Source organism: Meles meles, chromosome 2 (assembly GCF_922984935.1).
Source record: "Meles meles chromosome 2, mMelMel3.1 paternal haplotype, whole genome shotgun sequence".
Taxonomy (NCBI): Eukaryota; Metazoa; Chordata; class Mammalia; order Carnivora; family Mustelidae; genus Meles; species Meles meles.
Window position 1 is genome coordinate 89,442,296 of NC_060067.1, and position 20,640 is coordinate 89,462,935.

Genomic DNA, 20,640 nt, shown 5'->3' on the forward strand with positions numbered 1-20,640 from the left:
ATAATTCCTGTAAAAACAAATGCAAAATAGCTGCATAATGACTCAGGTAATAATTTAAAAAAAAAAAACAGAAAAAAACTCAATATTTTAATATAAATTATTATTTTCAGCAATCTGAACACTGCTGTTACAAGACTCTGGTTTTGAAAGCTGAAAACCACCAAGATTTTTAAAATATATTTACTAGTCAAAGACACCAAAAAACAAAAGATTTTTAATATGACAATGGATTGCCTAAATCACATACTAAATTGCTCTATACAGGGAGATTTCACAATCCAGGAGCCATAGCCATGTTGCTGCAAGTACGATTTCAGCAAAGTTTTAGCTTCTTGATAGGATCCAGACATACACTATAGAAAGAGAAAAAATTGAATTATAGAATATAAGCAGAATTTGGTTTATGAAAAGTTAAGTAACCCTAATCTTGCTTCTTAAGTTTGACATTTTAAAAATTAAAATATTTTTGAATTCCTATTTTTCTCATTGTTTTTGAAACTAAACATTTTCCTTTTCAACACTCCTTAAAGACAACTTTTTGAACATTTTTTATTAAAATAATCATACTCATCACAGAAAACTTTAAAAGTAGAGAAAATATAAAGAAGAAAATAAAATCTGTGTATAAGGCACAAATAATAGATAATCATCATTTTGGTTTCTTTCATTTTCTATAAATCAACTTATAGATGAACTTTTAAAAAAAAGCTTTACAGAAGTATAATAACATACCATAAATTCACTCACAAATATACAGTTTGATGATTCCTAGTAAACTTATAAAGGTATGCAACCATCCCACAGTCAAGTTGTAAACCAATTCTATCACCTGCAAAAAAGTTCCACTGTGCCCATCTGCAGTCCAGTCTGTATTCCCAGATCCAGCCAGCCATGAATTTATTTGTCTTTAGAGTTTTGCTTTTTCTAGAGATTTCATAAAAATTGATGGAACACAATATGAACTCTTTTGTGTCAGGCTTCTTTTGATTAGCATAATGCTTTCAGATTCATTCATACTGTTTCATGTATTTGTAGTTTGATCTATTTCATTGCTGATTAGTACTCCATCATATGGATTTATCATATTGTTTATAGATTCACTAACTGATGAACAACTGAATGTTTCCAGTTATGCATTATTATGAATAATGCTGCTGTAAACATTTATGTACAAGTCCTCTGTGGATATACGTTTCTGTTCTTCCTGGATGGACACCAGTGAAAATGCTGGATCACATGGTAACTATATGATTATTTTTGCAAGACAGCCAAATTATTTTCCAAGAAGACCATATTGTTTTACATTCTCATTGGCAGTGCAAGAGTTCTCCAGTTTCTCTGCAACAATACCTAGTATATAGTGTTTTGGAGTTTAGTGGATGTATAGTATGGTCAATACCTACTGACCGATGAGGCTGAGCATCTTTAATATGTGTAGTTGCCGTTTGTATATATTCTTTGCTACTTTTAAAAACTTGGTTGTTTGCCCTCTCAATATTGATTTTTAAGAGTTCATTATGTATTATTACAGATACAAGATCTTTATCAAATGTATGATTAGCCCATTTTTTCCTCCAGTCTATGGCTTGTATTTTCATTAATGATGACTTTTGAAAAGCAAGTTTTACATTCTGGAATCCAAATGATCAATTTTTTCTTTTACAGATTGTGCTTTTGATATCACATCTAAGAAACTGTTTCCTAACCTAAGAATACAAATATTTTGATATTTTTTGGAATTTTTAAGTTTTAGCTCTCTCAGAAATAAAATCTATTTTAATTTTTTTGTATGACTCATAGAGTCTAAGTTAATTTCCTTTTTTTTTTTTTTTTTTGGTCCACAAATATCCAACAGTTCCAGCACTATTTATTAAAAAGACTATTCTTTCTCCCATTAAGTTACCTGGGCACCTTTATATAAAATTAATTGACCATAAGTGTGTGGATTTATTTCTACCTCTTATTCTGTTCCATTGATCTATATGTCTATCATTACGTCAATACATTGTCTTGACTACTGTGGCTTTATGATGAATTTTGAAACTAAGTAGTGTAAATCTGCTTTTAAAAAATTGATTTGGGGGGCACCTGGGTGGCTCAGTCATTAAGCATCTGACTTCAACTCAGATCATGATCCCAGGGTCCTGGCATTGAGCCCCACATCAGGTTCCCTGCTCAGTGGGAAACCTGCTTCTTCCTCTCCCACTCCCCCTGCTTGTGTTCCCTCTCTTGCTGTGTCTCTCACTGTCAAATAAGTAAATAAAATCTTAAAAAAATGTTTTGGTTCTTCTATGTCCTTTGGATTTACATTTCAATTTTGATCAGAACAGCTCGTCAATTCCTACACAAAAGCTTGCTGGGATTCTAGTAAGAGTTTGCCTTGAATCCATAGATTAGTTTGGCAAGAAGTGACATCCTAAAATGTTTTATTTCCAACCCATTAAATGGTACATTTCTCCATTTATTTGGGTCTTCAATTACTCTCAGCAACGTTTCATCATTTTCAGTGTATAGATCTTATACTTAGTTAAAATCATCTTTAAGCATTATTTATGCTATTCTGGAGAAAACAGTTTTCCCAATTTTAGGAGTGCTCATTCCTAGTATATATACATATACACAATTTGTTTTTCTATATTGTCCTTACAATGTGTACTAAACTCACATATGATATAGTTGTTTTTAATAGATTCCACAGGATATTTTGCAAACAAGATTACATTATTTAGAAATAAAATGAGTTTTTCTGTTTCTTTCCAGTCTCAATGCCTTTTCTTTTTCTTAACTTGCTGAACTTGCTAGGACGTACGGAGTATTGTTGAATAGAATTGAGATGAGAACAGACATTCTTGTTTTCTTCTCTAATCGTGTTGGGGGTAAGGGGAAGAGTATTCTTTCACCATTAAGCATGATGTCAATTGTAGGTTTTTCATTGGAGGAAATTTACTTCTATTTCTTATTCAGTATTTTTACTATGAATAGCTGTTGGATTTTGTGAAATACATTTTGGACATCTTTTGAGGTAATTATGTGGGTTTTGAACTTGACTCTATTCATATAATGGTAATACATCCAATAATTTTCTGATGTTTAATCAACTTTGTATTCTTGGAACAAACCTCCTTTGTCATGGTGTATAATCCTTTCTCTGGGCTGCTGGATTTACTCTGCCAATATCTTAAAAATTTTGCATTTATGTTCTGGAGAGATAAAGTTTGTAGTCTTCATTTTTTGTGATGTTTTAATCCTGTTTTGATATAAGGGTTATAGTGACCTCATAAAAGTTGGCAAGTGTTCTCTCTTCTATTTATTAGGTTTTTGTAGGATTTTTGCTTCTTTTTTGTTTCACATATCGTTTGATAGAATTCACCAGTAAAGCTGTATCTGCACTCTGCTTTTCTTTAGGAAAAGAATTTTATTTTTAATTCCAGTTAACATACAGTGTTTTATTAGTTTCAAGTATACAATATAGCAATTCAACAATTCCATACATTACTTGGTGCTCAAGATAAGGGCACTCCTTAATCCTCATCATCTATTAACCCATACCCTCCACACCCTCTGGTAACCATCAGTTTGTTATCTATAATTAAGAGTCTGTTTCTTGGTTTGTCTTTTTAGGAAAAGAATTTTAGTTAACAATTCAACTACTTTATTTCAATCTGGATATTCTCTTTAGTCACATTTTATAATTTGTATCTCTCTAGGAATGTGTTCATCTGACTTGTCTAATTTTTTGAAAAAACATTGTTTATACTGGATGCCTGGGTGGCTCAGTGAGTTAAGTGTCCACCTTTGGCTCAGGACATGATCCCAGGGTCCTAGGATCAAGTCCTGCAACTCACTCCTTGCTCAGCAGGGAGCCTGCTTCTCTCCCTCTGCCTGCCACTTCCCCTGCTTGTGCTCTCTTCTCTCTGACAAATAAATAAAATCTTAAAAAAAAAAGTTCATAATATTCTCATCATTATTTTAGCTCTTTGGGGTCTGTAGTAATGACTCATCTTTCATTCCAAATTTTGATTGCTTGTATTATGTCCTATTTTATCAGTTAGTCTAAAGGATTATCAATGTTGATTTTTTTTCAATGAACCAACTTTTGATTTCATTGATCTTTTTTTTTCTAGAATTTTCTATACCATTTTATATTATTCCCTCTCTACTTGTAATTTGCTCTTCTTCTAACATCTCAAGGTGGAAGCTCAAATAACTGATTTTACAATTCCCTTCTTTCCTAATATGTGAATAAAGTTATAAATTTCTAACCACTCCTTCAGTTATATTCCACAAATTTTAATATGTTGTATTTTCATTCAGTTGATTTTTGATTGATTCAGAAAAATTTTTTTAATTTGCTTATAATTTCTTCTTTGACTCACAGGTTATTCAGAAGTTAAGCTGCTTAATTCTCAAATGGTTAACTTCCCAGATTTCATTCCACTGCTGATTTCTACTGAGACTTGCTTTATTACCAATACTGGAGAAAGTTCCCAGTGTACTTGAAAATAATGTATATTCAGTTACGTAGTGTTTAATACAGGCCAGTACAGGCACTGATTTTTAAGCCTTTTATATTCTTATTTTCTGTCTAGTTGTTTTATCAACTGCTGAAATAAGACTATTAAAACCTCTTACATAATTTAAGGGCATTAGGAGAAGGGAAAAATGAAGAGAAGGTGGAAATCGAAGGGGGAGAAGAACCATGAGAGACTGTGGACTCCAAGAAACAAACTCTGGGTTTTAGAAGGGGAGTGTGCGGGATGGGTGAGCCTGGTGATGAGTATTAAGCAGAGCACTGATTGCACGGAACACTGGTATTATACATAAGCAATGAATCATGGAACACTACATCAAGAACTAATGAGGTACTGTATGGTAACTAACATAATAAAAAAATTAAAAAGTACATTTTTTCTGGAAAAAAATTCCTACTGTAATTGTAGAATTATCGATTTCACCTTTCAATTCTGTCAGTTTTGGCTTATGTATTTTTGGGTTCTGTTGTTACTAACACATGTAATTATTACATAAGTATTTGTTATATGTTTCAAAGCATTAGCCTTTTTACTACAATTAAACATCACTCATTGTCTTATATTTCTCAACATATATTTGATATTAATATAAACACTTCAGCTCTCTTTATTGCTACAGTTAGCATATGTTTTTTTCATCTTTTTAGTTTCAACTTATTTGTGTTTTTGAATTTCATGTTTCCTGCAGACAGCATAGAGTTAAATCTTGCCCCCCCCCCTTTTTTTAACCCACTCTGATGACCTCTGCCTTTTCTCTGGAGCATTTAGTCTAATAGAACCTAATGTGATCATTGATAAACTGAATTCATGTCTGCCATTTCACTGTTTTCCAAGTCCCATGTCTTTTATTTCTCTGCTTCCTCTTTATTGCCTTCTAGTTTTTTTCAAAAATTAATTTTAATATACAATTTTAATTCATGTGCTGATATTCTGCATGCAGCTTTCAGTTATTTTCTTCATGGTTACTTTAGGAATTACAATATGCTTCTGTATCTTTTCCTTTTTAAAGATTTATTTATTTATTTATTTATTTGACAGAGAGAGAGAGAGAGAGATCACAAGTAGGAAGAGAGGCAGGCAGAGAAAGATGGGAAGCAGGCTCCCTGCTGATCAGAGAGTCTGATGTGGGCCCTGATCCTAGGACACTGGGACCATGACCTGAGCTGAAGGCAGAGGTTTAACCCACTGAGCCACCCAGGCGCCCTATGCTTCTGTGTCTTACTATATCCTACTTCATATTCATACTGACTTAATCTGGTAAAATACAGTATCTTTGTTCCAATACTGACTGATTTCTTTCTCTGTCCTTTGTTATACTATCACTGTCTATATTGCATCTACCTTTGTTACAAATTAATACAGTTAAAATTGTATTAAAGAACTTCCACTTTCTAAAGAAAATAAGAGGAAACACACACATACACACACCCTTTTATATTTATCCCATGATTACCATTTTCAGTATTCTTTGTCCCTTTCTGTAGATTTATATGTCAGCTCGTGTTATTTCTTCCAAGGTTCAAGGACTTCCTCTGGAATTCCTCTTAAGTAAGTTATACTAACAAATTTTCTTTATTTTTGTCTGCCTGGGGATTTTTTTTATTTTGCTTTTAAGAATTATCTTGCCATACAATTCCTGGTTACCAGGTTTTTCTTTCAGCACTTTAAACATATTTTTCTTTTCTTTTTTTCGCAAAATTTTATTTCAGTTAACGTATCATGTAATATTGGTTTCAGGAGTAGAATTTAGTGATCCATCACTTATGTATAACACCCAGTGGTCAACACAAGTGCCCTCCTTAATACCCATCACCCATTTAACTCATTCCCCTGCTGACCTCTCATCCAGCAATCCTCAGTTTGTTCTCTGTAGTTAAGAATCTTTTATGGTTTGCTTCCCTTTTTTCCCCCTCCGTTTGTTTCTTAAATTCCACATATAAGTGAAATCATATGATATTTCTTTCTTATTTTGCTTAGCATAATACAATCTAGCTCCATCCACATTGTTGCAAATGACAGGATTTCATTCTTTTTGATGGCTGAATATTCCATTATATATGTATCATATATATACATATATGTGTATATATATATATACACACACAAACACACCACCTTCTTTATGCATTCATCAGTCAATGGACATTTGGGCTCTTCCCATAATTTGACTATTGTTGATAGTGCTGCTGTAAATGTCAGGGTACATGTGCCCCTTGAACCAGTATTTTTGATCCTTTGGGTGAATACCTAGTAGTGCAATTGTTGGATCATGGGGTAGTTCTATTTTTAACTTTCTGAGGAACCTCTATACTGTTTTTCAAAGTGGTTGCACCAGTTTGCATTTCCAACAGTGTAAGAAGGCTCCCCTTTCTCCACTCCAACATCTCCTTTCCTGTATTGTTATTTTAGCCATTCTGACAGGGCTGGGGTGGTATCTCATTGTGGTTTTGATTTCCCTAATAATGAGTGAGGCTGAACATCTTTTCATGTATCTGTTGGCCATCTGGATGTCTTCTTTGGAAAAGTGTCTATTGCTGTCTTCTGTTCATTTCTTGACTGGATTTTTTTTGGGTTTTGGGGGATTGCTGAGTTTGATAAGTTCTTTATAGATTTTAGATATTAACATCTGATATGTCATTTGCAAATATCTTCTCCCATTCTGTAAACTGCTTTTTGGTTGATTGTTTCCTTCACTGTGCAGTTTTTAATCTTGATGAAGTCTCAAAAGCTCACTTTTGCTTTTGTTTCCCTTGCCTCTTGACAAAGGTCTAGTAGGAAGTTGCTATGGCCAATGTCAAAGAGGTTGCTGCCTGTGTTCTCCTCTAGGATTTTGATGGTTTCCTGTCTCACTTTTAGGTCTTTCATCCATTTTGAATTTATTTTTGTGTATGATTTAAAAAGTGCTCCAATATTGCCAACACCATTTGTTCAAGAGACTTCTTTCTTTTGGATACTGTTTCTTGCTTTGTCAAAGATTAGTTGACCATTTCTGGGTTTTCTATTCTGTTCCATTGATCTATCTATCTGTTTTTACGCCAGTACCATACTGTCTTGATGACTACAGCTTTGTAATATAGCTTGAAGTCTGGAATTCTGATGCCTCCAGCTGCTTCTTTTTCAAGATTGCTTTGACTATTTGGGGTCTTTTGTGGTTCCATACAAACCTTAGGATTGTTCGTTCTAATTCTGTGAACTGGTGGTATTTTGATAGGGATTGCACTAAATGTGTAGATTGCTTTGGGTAATATAAACATTTTAACAGTATTTTTTTCCTCCAATCCATAAGCACATCAATTCACTGCATTCTTTTCTAACATATTTGTTAAGACCTAATTCATATATCATAAAATTCATCCTTTTAAAGTATACAATAAATAAATGGCTTCTAGTATATTCACAGAGTTGTATAACCATTACCAGTAATTCCAGAATTTTTTCATCACTCCAAAACCAAATCCTATACCCATTAGCAATCAATCTTTATTCTCTCCTCCCCCCAGCTCCTGGAAACCACTAATGTACTTTCTATCTTTATGAATTTGCCTATTCTGGACACTTCATATAAATGAAATCATATTATCTGTGGCCTTTTGTCTGGCTTCTTTCACTTAACATAATGTTTTCAAGGTTGACCCATGTTGTAGAATGTATCAATACTTCATTTTCTCTTTTATGGATGATTAAAGATATATGCCACATTTGTTTATCCATTCATCACCTGATGAACATTTGGGTTGTTTCCACCTTTTTTGAATATGAATACAGCTGCTACAAACATCCATTTACAATTTTCGTCTGAACATGTGTTTCCAATTTTCTTAATAATATGCCTAGGAGGGGAATTCCTGGGTTACATGATAACTCTATATTTAACTTTTTTAAAGTTTATGTTTAGTAATCTCTACACCCAATGTGGGGCTTGAACTCACAACCTCAAGATCAAGAGTCACATGCTCATCCAACTGAACCAGTCAGGCACCTCTCAATATTTAACTTTTGAGGAACTGTTGAATTGTTTCCCAAAGAGGCTGCATCATTTTACATTCCTACCAGCAATGGTGATGGTTTTGATTTCTTTACATCCTTGACAACATTTAATATCTTTATATATCCTAGTATGTGTAAAGTAGCAAATCACTGTTGTTTTTATTTGTATTTCCCTAATGATTAATGATGTTGAACATCTTTTCATATTCTTATTGGTCATTTATTTTACTTATAGAAATGTCTATTCAAATTCGTTGGTCATTTTAAAAACTAGGTCATGTATCTATTACTGAGTTGCAAGAGTTTTTATTTATTCTGGATACAAGTCCCTTATCAGATACGTAATTTGCACATATTTTTTCATAGTATGTAGCTTGCCTTTTCATTTTAATTTTTGAAATGCAAAAGTCATTACTGTAATAAAGTCTAAAGTACCATTTTTTTTTCCTCTTTTGGATTATTGTATTTTTGGTATCAGATCTAAGAAACCTTTCTCTAACCTAAGAATACACACATTTTCTTCTATGTTTTCACCTCAGAGTTTTATAGTTTTAACTCTTATATAGGTCTATCATCCATTTTGAGTTAATTTTTGTACATGGTATGAGGTAGAGGTCTAAGTTTATTCTTTTCCCTGTAGATATCAAGTTGTCCTAAGACTATTTGTTGAAAAAACTACTTCTTGCCACTGAATTATCTTGGTAATCTTAAAAATCAACTGCCATAAGTGTTAGGGTTTATTTCTTAACTATCAATTATATCTTATTGAGCTTTTTGTTTATCCTTAAGCCAGTATTACAGTGTCTTGATTACCGTGGCTCTATGGTAAGATTTGAAATCAGAAGTGTGAATAATCCAACTATATTCTTCTTATTCAAGACTGTTCTGGCTATTTTAGGTTGGCCTCCATTGTTGCTGAAATCAACCTTTAGTTGTACTGCCCTATGGTTAATAACCATAAGTAGTAGTAAATCACTGTGGTTTTTATTTGTATTCCCCTAATGATTAATGATGGGATTAATCTTTGTTTTGGTCTCAAACAGTTTGAATAGGACATGTCTAGGTATGGATCTTTTTATTCCATCTTCTTTTTTTTTTTTAAGATTTTATTTATTTATTTGACAGAGAGAGATCATAGGTAGGCAGAGAGAGTGAGAGGGAAGCAGGCTCCCTGCAGAGCAGAGAGCCAGATGTAGGACTCGATCCAGGATCCTGAGATCATGACCTGAGCCGAAGGCAGCGGCCTAAACCACTGAGCCACCCAGGCGCCCGGTATGGATCTTTTTAAATAATATGTTCTAAAATTCCATTATGATGAATATACAAAGTTATATTACTTTCAGGTATGCAATATGATTCAATACATTACTCAGTGCTCATCACAGTAAATGTATTCTTAATGCTCTTCATCTATTTTACCCACCCCTCAGCCACATCTCCTCTGGCAACTACCAGTTTGTACTCTATACTTAAAAGTCTTTTACTTTCTTAAATTCCACATATGAGTGAGATCATAAGGTATTTGTCTTTCTCTAATGGATGGATTTAGCAGGTATGGATCTTTTTTTTTTCCATTTTATTTATTTTTTCAGCGTAACAGTATTCATTGTTTTTGCACAACACCCAGTGCTAGGTATGGATCTTTTTAAATTTTTTTCTTTTCTTGGGGATTTGCTGAGTTTCTTGAATCTGTTAATGTTTTTCATCCAGTTGGATGACTGATTTTTTCAGTCATTGTTTCTTTTTTTTCCTGTTTGTCTCCCTCCTTTCTATCTGAGATTCCTATTGGTGTGCTTAATATTGTTCCACAAATCTTTGAGGCTCTGCTTATTTTTCTTCAATCTGTTTTCATTCTGTCTTTAAAAAATAACTATTAATTTATCTTCAAAGTTCACTGATTTTCATCTGCCATCTCAAATGTGCTGTTGAGCCCATTTAAAGAATGTTTCACTTATTAAATATTGATTCAATTCTAAAATTTTCACTTGGTTTTCTTTTTTGTAGTTTGCTTCTCTACTGAGATTGCCAATTTGTTGGGGCCCCTGGATGGCTCAGTCAATAAGTGGCTGCCTTAGGCTCAGGTCATGATCCCAGGGTCCTGGGATGGATCCCCACATCTGGCTCATTGCTTGGCGGGGAGCCTGCCTTCTTCCACACCCTCTGCCTGCCTGAAGCTCCCCCTGCTTGTGCGCACGCTCGCTTTGTCAAAAAAAATCAATAAAATCCTTAAAAAAAAAAGAGATTGCCTATTTTTTGATACACTGTTATATTTTAATTCTCTGAACATATTTATAATAGCTGCTTTGAAGTTTTAGCTATATTTAACATTTGGACCCACTTTGAACCAGTTTCTATTGACTATTATTTTTTCCTGAGAATAGATTTCACCTTCCTGTTTTTTACATATCCTTTATTTTTTGGTTAAAACTTAAACTTTCTAGACAACATATTGTAGAAACTCTGGATGTGGTTTTATTTTTTTCTGAAGTTTTTTATTTTTAAATTAGCTTGCTTAAATTGTGAGATCTGTTTTCTCCATGGTATGCAGCTGCTGTTGTCCCTTCCCAGTTTTTTTATTACTTATTTTTATATTTTAGCCTGGTTTACTAATAGTTATGCTATACCTGCACAGCTTAATGATAAATGATTTAAGCAGACACTGCTCAAACACCTTAAACTTATAAGGCATCTACCTTCTCATCAATGTGTGTGTGTATTGGTGGAGGAGATTGTGTACATAGTCCCTCCACCCTATCCATGATTTTGCTTTCCCTGTTTTCAGTCACCCATAGTCAACCACAGTCTGGATCCCCCTTATGATGTATCAGGAGGTCAACAGTAGCCTCACGCTATGTCACAATGCCTACATCACTCACTTCGCTTCATCTCATCAAATAAGCATTTTACCATTTCATTTCATCACAAGAAAAAGAAAGCTGAGTATAGTATGACAAGACATTTTGAGAAAGAGATCATATATCTTTTTTTATATCTTTTATTACAATACACTGTTGAAATTGTTCTATTTAAATCATTGTTGTTAATCTCTTGTGCCTAATTTATAGATCAAACTTTATCACAGATATGTATATATAAGAAACAACAATATATATAGGATTCAGTATTACCTGTAGTTTCAGGCAGCCGCTGGGGTTCTTGGTAGTATCCCCCAAGAATAAGGAGGGACTATTGGATTTAATGTTGCAGCCAGTTCTCTTTTATAGTTTCACTCTTTACCTTCTCTAGGGTCTTCCCTGCACAAGTGTAGGTTCTCATTCAGCCAAGGATATATGGAGAATTTATCTCAGCCCTTCCATGGCTCTTTCATTTTAAAAATCTACCTAAGTAAGTTACTAGTTAGTCCATCACTTGCGCCAACAAGGACTGCAACCTCAGGGCAACAAAATTATTGATTTTCCCCATTTGTTTCCTACTAGGTTTGGCACTTGTAGCTGACAAAGCTTCCAATTTTTACACTCTGCCCCAAATTAAGTCTACCCTCAAGCAGCAAAACTACTACAGGTTGGGGGAACAGGTGGTGGGTGATGGGGAGGGCACGTTTTGCATGGAGCACTGGGTGTTGTGCAAAAAGAATGAATACTGTTACGCTGAAAAAATTAATAAAAAGGGAAAAAAAAAACAAACTACTACATCTTCACTCTAGTGAAAACTATAGTTCTTGCCATTTAAACTAGCACAGAAGAGGAAGAAAGAACAGGAACAGCCAGCCCTTGGATGAAGGTACCACAAAATCCTGTTGTTCTTATCCAAAGCCCAAGCTGTTTTTCAATAATACACACTTCTGTCTTCAACTTCCAGAGTTGTGAAAGGTGGTTTTTTGACAATTTTGCCCAGTTTTTATACGTGCTTTTCTAAATAGGATCTGTGACTTCATGCCACCAAAGACAGAAATTGCCTAGATAAGCTTTTATACTTAAAAATGTATGTACATACCCACAAATCTGTAGTAAATTGTTTCACAGGTTGGGAATATACAGTCTGAGCATTAAGATATTGTTGAAATTAAGAGACTTCCATACAATACCAGATTACTGACTGAAACTAAATTTAGGTTATCAGAAACAATTTGTATTTAATAACTTGATGTCTTGCATATGTCATATTATAACATGGTTCATCTCAGACTATACCAAACAAAAAAAGCAGATTAAAAAACACATCCAGTATAATATTCTAAAATATATGCATACATAAATACACACACACACATATATATATATATATGCAAAACACAAGAAACTGAAATAACATGCTTACAGGATTAAGGGTATCATAATTTGAATAGGATGAATTACAAGTAGTATTTTTCCTCTGTATTTAAAAAATTGCTGAATTCTGTAAATATGCATTATGTTTGTAATACTAAAAAAATAAATATTTTTAAAGAGAGAAAAAGGCTATATACATCACCTACTTAATCAGGCCCAAGTCATACACTGAAATTAAAGCAGTTTCACATCTTTAAAATAGGAAAATTAATTTATATGGAAATCTTATTGTATTATTTTAGAATACTTCTAAAGTTAGAAAGTTAATACATACAGAAAAAATTTTATTATCATTTTGTTTCTCTGGGTATGAAAGCAGGTTTTGATAAAATATCATCAAAATAAGTACACACCATACTAAAGTGGCTACTGTAGGTGGCAACATTCACTTACATATTCAATTTCTGGCATATTCATTTAAAAATTAATTCTACCAGTACGAGTACCAGTATCTTATATTTAGTTAACTATTTCAAGCAACTTCTCCTATAGCTCATTATCATAAAATTACATTTTTGTTATCTTAAATATTATTTCTATGGTCAGTTTCATTCCTTTAAGGACTTACCTTTGCTGCATGATATGTACTAGCTTCAAGTAAATCTTCTTTTTTAGCTTCTTTGGCAAGGAGGTTAAATCGACTTAACATTGCAGCTTTACAAAGTCGACTTGCCATTGACACGCCACTTTTAAATGGGGAACTAAAGTAGAAAGGAATGAAACATCCACTAATCATTATTCAAGAATTTATGTTGACAATTGTAGAGATTAAAATCAACACAGAATCTACAAATACTTTTCTAAACTATATACAACGAAGATAGTGATTTTTACACAAAAATCTTCTGAAATTTACTTCCTGAAGCTAATTTCTTTTATTAACTTACAGCTTAAATTATTATAGTGTTGTATTAAAAATTAAAGATGGTGGATACTGGAACAGTTTATTGTTTGAAGCAAAATTAATTTATGTTGATCCAAATAAGAAGAGTGGTTGTAGCAGAATTGACTGGAAAAAGGGATAGAAATATTTTCTGGAATGATGAAAATGTCCTATATTTTAACGGGGTGATGGTTATACAGGCATATTCATGTATCAAAAGTTATTAACTATACAGTACATGTCACTGCATATAAATTTGAACTTACTAAATATATATATATTTATGACCTTCCTTCCACCTATGTATACATATGTGCACGAAGATATATTTTTGTTTCTAATAAAAGTGGGTCCATAGACCATGAAATTTTTTGCTATAACTCTCTTCACTATATCTTATTAGTTGTTCTTGTATTCACAAAATTGTCCAAATCTTTCACTCACCTCCACACTTTATTTTTTACTGTTATGTTATTCACCGTACAGTACACCATCAGTTTTTGATGTAGTGTTCCAAGAGTCATTGTTTAGGTATAACACCCAGTGCTCCATACAATACGTGCCCTCAATACCCACCATGAGGCTCACCACCCCTCAAAATTCTGTTTGTTACTTAGAGTCCACAGTCTCTCATGGTTCGTCTCCCCCTTCCAAAAGTCCAAAAGTCCCCCCCTTGTTTACCCTTCCTTCTCTAATGTCCTCCATGTTATTCCTTATGTTCCACAAACAAAACCATATGATAATTTACTTTCTCTGCTTGACTTATTTCACTCAGCATAATCTCGCCCACTCCCATCCATGTTGATGCAAAAGTTGGGTATTCATCCTGATGGATGAGTAATATTGCATTATATGTATATATGGACCACATCTTCTTCATCCATTTATCTGTTGAAGGGCATCTTGGTTCTTTCCACAGTTTGGCTATTGTGGACATTGCTGCTGTGAAAATTGGGGTACATATGGCCCCTCTTTTCACTATATCTGTATCTTTGGGGTAAATACCCAGTAGTGAAATTGCAGGGTCATAAAGTAGCTCTATTTTTCATTTTTTGAGGAATCTCCACACTATTCAGAGTGGCTGCACCAACTTGCATTCCCACCTACAGTTTAAGAGGATTCCCCTTTCTCCACATCCTCTCCAACATTTGTTGCTTCTTGCCTTGTTAATTTTTGACACTCTAACTGGTGTAAGGTAATATTTCAATGTGGTTTTTTTTTTAAGATTTTTTTTTTTTGATACAGAGAGAGAGAGAGAGAGAGAGAGAGAGATCACAAGTAGGCAGAGAGGCAGGCAGAGAGAGAGGAGGAAGCAGGCTCCCCGCGGAGCAGAGAGCCCGATGCGGGGCTCGATCCCAGGACCCTGAGATCATGACCTGAGCCGAAGGCAGTGGCTTAATCCACTGAGCCACCCAGGAGCCCCTCAATGTGGTTTTGATCTGAATTTCCCTGATGGATAACGATGATGAACATTTTTTCATTAGCCATTTTTATGTCTTCATTGGAGAAGTGTCTGTTCACTTCTGCACGGCAAAGGAAACCGTCAACAAAACAAAGGGGTAACCCATGGAATGGGAGAAGATACTCACAAATGACACTAGAGACAAAGGGCTGGATATCCAAGATCTACAAAGAACTTCTCAAACTCAGCATTACTCCACACTCTTTATAATGTGACTTTTCACATTCTCCTTTCAGTAACTTGTGGTTGATTTCCATTCCCCCTGAATTTGGGCAAGCTTTGTGACTTATTTTGGTGACTGGAATAGAGGATGTGTCAGTTCTGAGCCTGGGCCTCATAGGTTTGTGTGCATTCTCTAGGGAATGCCAAATGAGCCAGCTGGGACTAGTCTACAAAATGGTGAGAAAACACGTGGACCACAGCAGTCATACCTCTAAGATCAGCCAAGCTGAATTTCAGTTAGCCTAGAGTTAACCCCAGATGAATGAGGGAGCCCAATAAAATCCAACTCAGTTGACCTAAAACCTTGTAATCAGTAATAAATGGTTATTTTTTTAAAGATTTTATTAATTTGACAGAGAGAGAGAAAACACAAAGCAGGGGAGTAGAAGATAGAGAAGCAGGCTTCCCCACAGAGCAGGGAGCCTGATGTGTGGCTTGATTCTAGGAACCTGGAATCATGACCAGATCTCAAGGCAGACGCTTAACTGACTGAGCCACCCAGGCACCCCAAAAATGGTTATTTTAAGTTACTAAGTTTTGGGGTAGTTTTATATACAAAAATAGTTAACATATGAGCCTGTGTATAAAATATATTGATCTCTCCATTAATAGTTTCACCATGATACCTTTTGTTGTCATTTTCCCAATGATTCTCCTGGGCTTGTCAAGTATAATATGACACCAAATGCAAAGAATGGTAATTTTACCTCCTCCCTTCCAATATTTTATAATCTCTCATATCTCTTATCCAAATGCTTTAAATAAAATATTAACAATAGTAAACAATTGTGTCTTGTTCTAGATGTTATCATCAATCATGATGATACTTTGACTAATAAACAAACATTTTAAATTTTTTTATTAACATATAATGTATTATTAGCCCCAGGGGTACAGGTCTGTGAATTGCCAGATTTACACACTTCACAGCACTCAACATAGCACATACCCTCCCCAATGTCCATAACCCCACCACCCTCTCTCTACCCCCCTCCCCCAGGCAACCCTCAGTTTGTTTTGTAAACACAGATTTTTATCTGTATTGAACAATTTCCTTTTTATTATCTTTACCTAGACTAGCTGAAGTGCTATATTATATGCTTTCTTAGAATTCTGAGCCATGAATGTGTGGTATCCCTAGATCAATTAATAAGACAATTTTAATAAGAATTCCTAATCTGGTATTATTTCTATTATGTTACTATCCTCACTTTTATAAAAAATACCAATTGGTATTGTTGTATAAAATATATATATTTTTAATGTAGTGCTACATTCTGCTTCCTAATATTTTATTGAGATATTTTGCTTGGATATAAAACAAAGTTTCATCTATAACTTTTGTGGAGAGAGGGCAGCAACGTTCTATCAGATTTAAGTAGCAGTGATACATCTGCTCCATAAAAGGATTTTAATGTTTTACATCTTAGATAGCACTGGAAATTTCTATTTAAAAGTTTAAAAATTCCTCTGATCCTCCTCAGAATGGTACTTTGAGAATAGTTAGAGCGCCTTCTTGATAACTTTCTTATGAAAATAAACTGTTTAGGTTTTCCCCCTCATTTGTACCATTATGGAAATAATTTTTCCTAGAAATGTATGTATTTCACAAGGTTTTTAGAAGTACATGGTTGAGCAAATAAGCTTTTGTGATTATCTTAATCTTCTATTTGTTAATTATCCCTTTTTATTAAATATGAGATTAGCTAGTGACATTTTCCCACAGAATCAGATTTTTATTACTTCTGACTTTTCATTATTTAGCTCTTTAAATTACATTTAAAGTTTTGCTGATTTCTACATTCTCCTAAGTTTATTTCCATTATCTCTTGATCTAAGCATCTGAAGAACTGGCTTTTCCATTCAGCTTAGCTTTAGCTGCATATATCTTACAAGTTCTGACATGTAATGCTTTCAAAATCCTTGCTTTCTAAATATCTGCAGTTTCATTTTATATTTCCTCTTTAGAGCCAAAAGTTAGAGGACTTTTATCCCTAATGAAAGAAATTCCTAGTATACTGATTTTCTTCTTTGGAGATTTACTATATCATAATCAAAAAATACTATCTACATTGCTTCTAACTTTAACTTAAATTCAAGTTAGTTTTTTTAAAGGATTTTTTTTATTTGTTTATTTTCAGCGTAACAGTATTCATTGTTTTTGCACCACGCCATAAAAAAAAAAAAATTCAAGTTAGTTAACATACAGTGTATTATTAGTTTCAGGGTAGAGTTTGGGGATTCATCAGCTGTTTATAACACCCAGTGCTCATTACATCAAGTGCCCACCTTAATGTCCATCACCTAGTTACCCCATTTCCCTACCTACTTCCCCTCTAGCAACCCTTAGTTTGTTTCCAACAGTTTGAGAGTCTCTTATGGTTTTCCTGTTTTTATCTTATTTTTCCTTCTCTTTTTCTATGCTGTTCTTTCTTAAATTCCACATGAGTGAAATCATACCGGTATTTGTCTTTCTCTAATTCTGCTTAGCATAATACACTCTAGTTCCATCCACGTTATTGCAAATGGCGTGATTTCATTCTTTCTGATAGCTGAGTAATATTTCCGTGTGTGTATGCCTAACTCTCACATCTTCTTTATGCATTCATTTCCTGACAGACATCTGGGTTCTTTCCATAGTTTGGCTATCATGGAAATTGCTGCTATAACTTTGGCGTGCATGTGCCCCCTTTAAACCGCTATTTTTGTGTCCTTTGGATAAATACATAGTAGTACAATGCTGGGTCATAGGTTAGCTCTATTTTTTAACTTTTTGAGGAATCTCCATACTGTTTTCCACAGTGACTGCACCAGTTTGCATTCCTACCAACAGAGTAAGAGGATTTCCCTTTCTCCATATCCTCACCAACATCCATTGTTGCCTGACTTTTTCATTTTAGCCATTATGACCAGGATGAAGCGTTATCTCATTGTGGTTTTGATTTCTATTTCCCTGATGATGAGTGGTCTTGAGCATTTTTTCATGTGTCTGTTAGCCATTTGTATGTCTTCTTTGGAGAAATGTCGGTGAATGTCTTCTGCCCATTTCTTGACTGGATTTTTGATTGTGGGATGTTGAATTTGTTGAGTTCTTTATAGATTTTGGATACTAGCCCTTGATCTGATATGGCATTTGTAAATATCATCTCCCATTCCATAGGCTGCCTTATAGGTTTGTTTCCTTTGCTGTGCAGAAGATTTTTATCTCATGAAATTCCAATAGTTCATTTTTATTTTGTTTCCCTCGCCTATGGAGACTGTCAGTAGAAAGCTGCTGTCTCACATTTAAGGCTTTCATCTATTTTGAATTTATTATTTATTGAATTTATTTTTGTGTATGGTTTTAAGAAAGTGGTCTAGTTTCATTTCTTCTGCATGTTTCTATCCAGTTTTCCCAAAACCATTTGTTGAGGAGATTGTCTTTTTTTTTTTCCTTTGGATATTCTTTCCTGATTTGTTGAAAATTAGCTGGCTGACTATAGCATTGAGGGTCTACCTCTGGGTTCTCACATTGCTTCTAACTTTTAGAATTGGAGATTCTCTTTGTGTCCTAACATAGGATCAGTTTTTTTCAATATTCTATATTCAATTTTCTATAGGTTCTTCAAAAGTAGGTGTATTTTATATTTTTACGGTGCAGAGTTTTGTGTAAGTTAATCAAATCTACCTTTTTGTTATTTAAAACCACTATATCCTTCCTTACTGTGTTATCTATCTGATCATGAACTGGAAGGTCAATTACTGTCTCAACTAGTAGTGGATTTCTATTTTCCTCCTCTTCTGTAACGTATGCTTTATGAATGTTGATACTATGCTATTTGTTGCATAGTTATCCATAACTATTCTTTCTTCCTTGTGAATTACACAGTTTAGTAATAGTTTCCTCTGCCTTATGTAATGCTTTGGAGCTGAACAATGTCTTGTCTAAAGTTTAGATCACATCTGCTCTCTTTGTACCACTTAGCTATAATAAGTTAATTAAGCTCATTTTACATTAATTTCAGCTTTGTTATGCTTATATTTTATCTGCTCTCAGTAAAACATTTTTTAATGTTTTAACAAAGAATTGTTTTGTTTGTCTGTGTATAGTTTGTTCATTAACAGATGATTCAAGGTAAGAATAGTGTAATTCATACTAGCTGAAGTAATCAGTAGTATGCCTGAGTTCATAACGAGAAACATTTGTATGTGGTCTTAGTTTAAACCCATCTTTCAGAAAGAAAGCAGTTTAGGCATTTAAAATTTTAACATTATTCATTACCTCATTATAAATGTATGGTCACGCTAAAAGTACAGTTTTAGTTTTACTCGATAATGAATGGCAAGGATGTTATAAAGAAATGTCTAAAAGGCATAGCATATTATGGTTACTGACAAGGGCTTTGGAAATAAAATGTCCAGATACGAATCCCAGATGTGTTACCATTTGGGAGACTTTATAAAAGATACTAAACCTAGCTTGAAGCAATTCATCTGTAAAAGATCAACACTACCACCTAATCTATGGAGTTATTATAAGAAGGCAGCACAAACATAGTATATTAGTTTTCACATTCAAGTATATATAAGTAATATTTGAAAACACAGGTCAAATACAGGTTCTTAGAATTAGATAGAGAAATTCAGATTCAGTAAGAGGAAATGAATTTTTAAAACAAAACATTATATGGGGCGCCTGGGTGGCTCAGTGGGTTAAAGCCTCTGCCTTCGGCTCAGGTCATGATCCCAGAGTCCTGGGATCGAGCCCCGCATCGGGCTCTCTGCTTGGCTGGGAGCCTGCTTCCTCCTCTCTCTCTCTCTGCCTGCCTCTCTGCCTACTTGTAATCTCTATCTGTCAAAAAAATAAATCTTAAAAAAAAAAAGATTAAAAAAATAAATAAAAATAAAAAAAAACAAAACATTATATGATTCTAGTGTCAATTAAAATCATGAAATGATACTTAGAAAAATATAGGTTCTGGAGACTGATTTTAAATACTCTCTCCTTTCAACTTACTATGCAATTTCAGTAAGTTATAGAACTTCTCCAGGTCTGTCTTCTCATCAGGAAAAAAAAAATGTTTGTTGTTGTTTTTTTAAATTAGTACAATGCCTACAAAAGAGTCACACTCAATGATTATTATTGTTCAAAATTCAAAAAACTGAACTTAGAATAATTTTTAAAGTTCCATTAAAATGAATTTTTGCTTAATATTTTTATGGGTTTTGTTCTGTTTTTATTATAGTATAGATAAAGATGGAGGTAGATTTATTGTGAAGCTTAAC

The 20,640-nt window shown here is 33.8% G+C and overlaps 1 protein-coding gene across 2 annotated transcripts in view; it reads right to left on the reverse strand.

Moving 5' to 3' along the window:
* Nucleotides 1–239: 239 nt before the first annotated feature.
* Nucleotides 240–20,640, reverse strand: part of ADAD1 (adenosine deaminase domain containing 1) — a 63,391-nt gene continuing 42,990 nt past the window's right edge. For both annotated transcript variants that reach the window (XM_045997537.1, XM_045997536.1), the window contains exons 10-11: nt 13,377–13,509; nt 240–353 (exon numbers count right to left, since the gene is read on the reverse strand). In XM_045997537.1, the coding sequence (XP_045853493.1) occupies nt 240–353; nt 13,377–13,509 (247 nt within the window). The remainder of the gene's footprint in view (nt 354–13,376; nt 13,510–20,640) is intronic.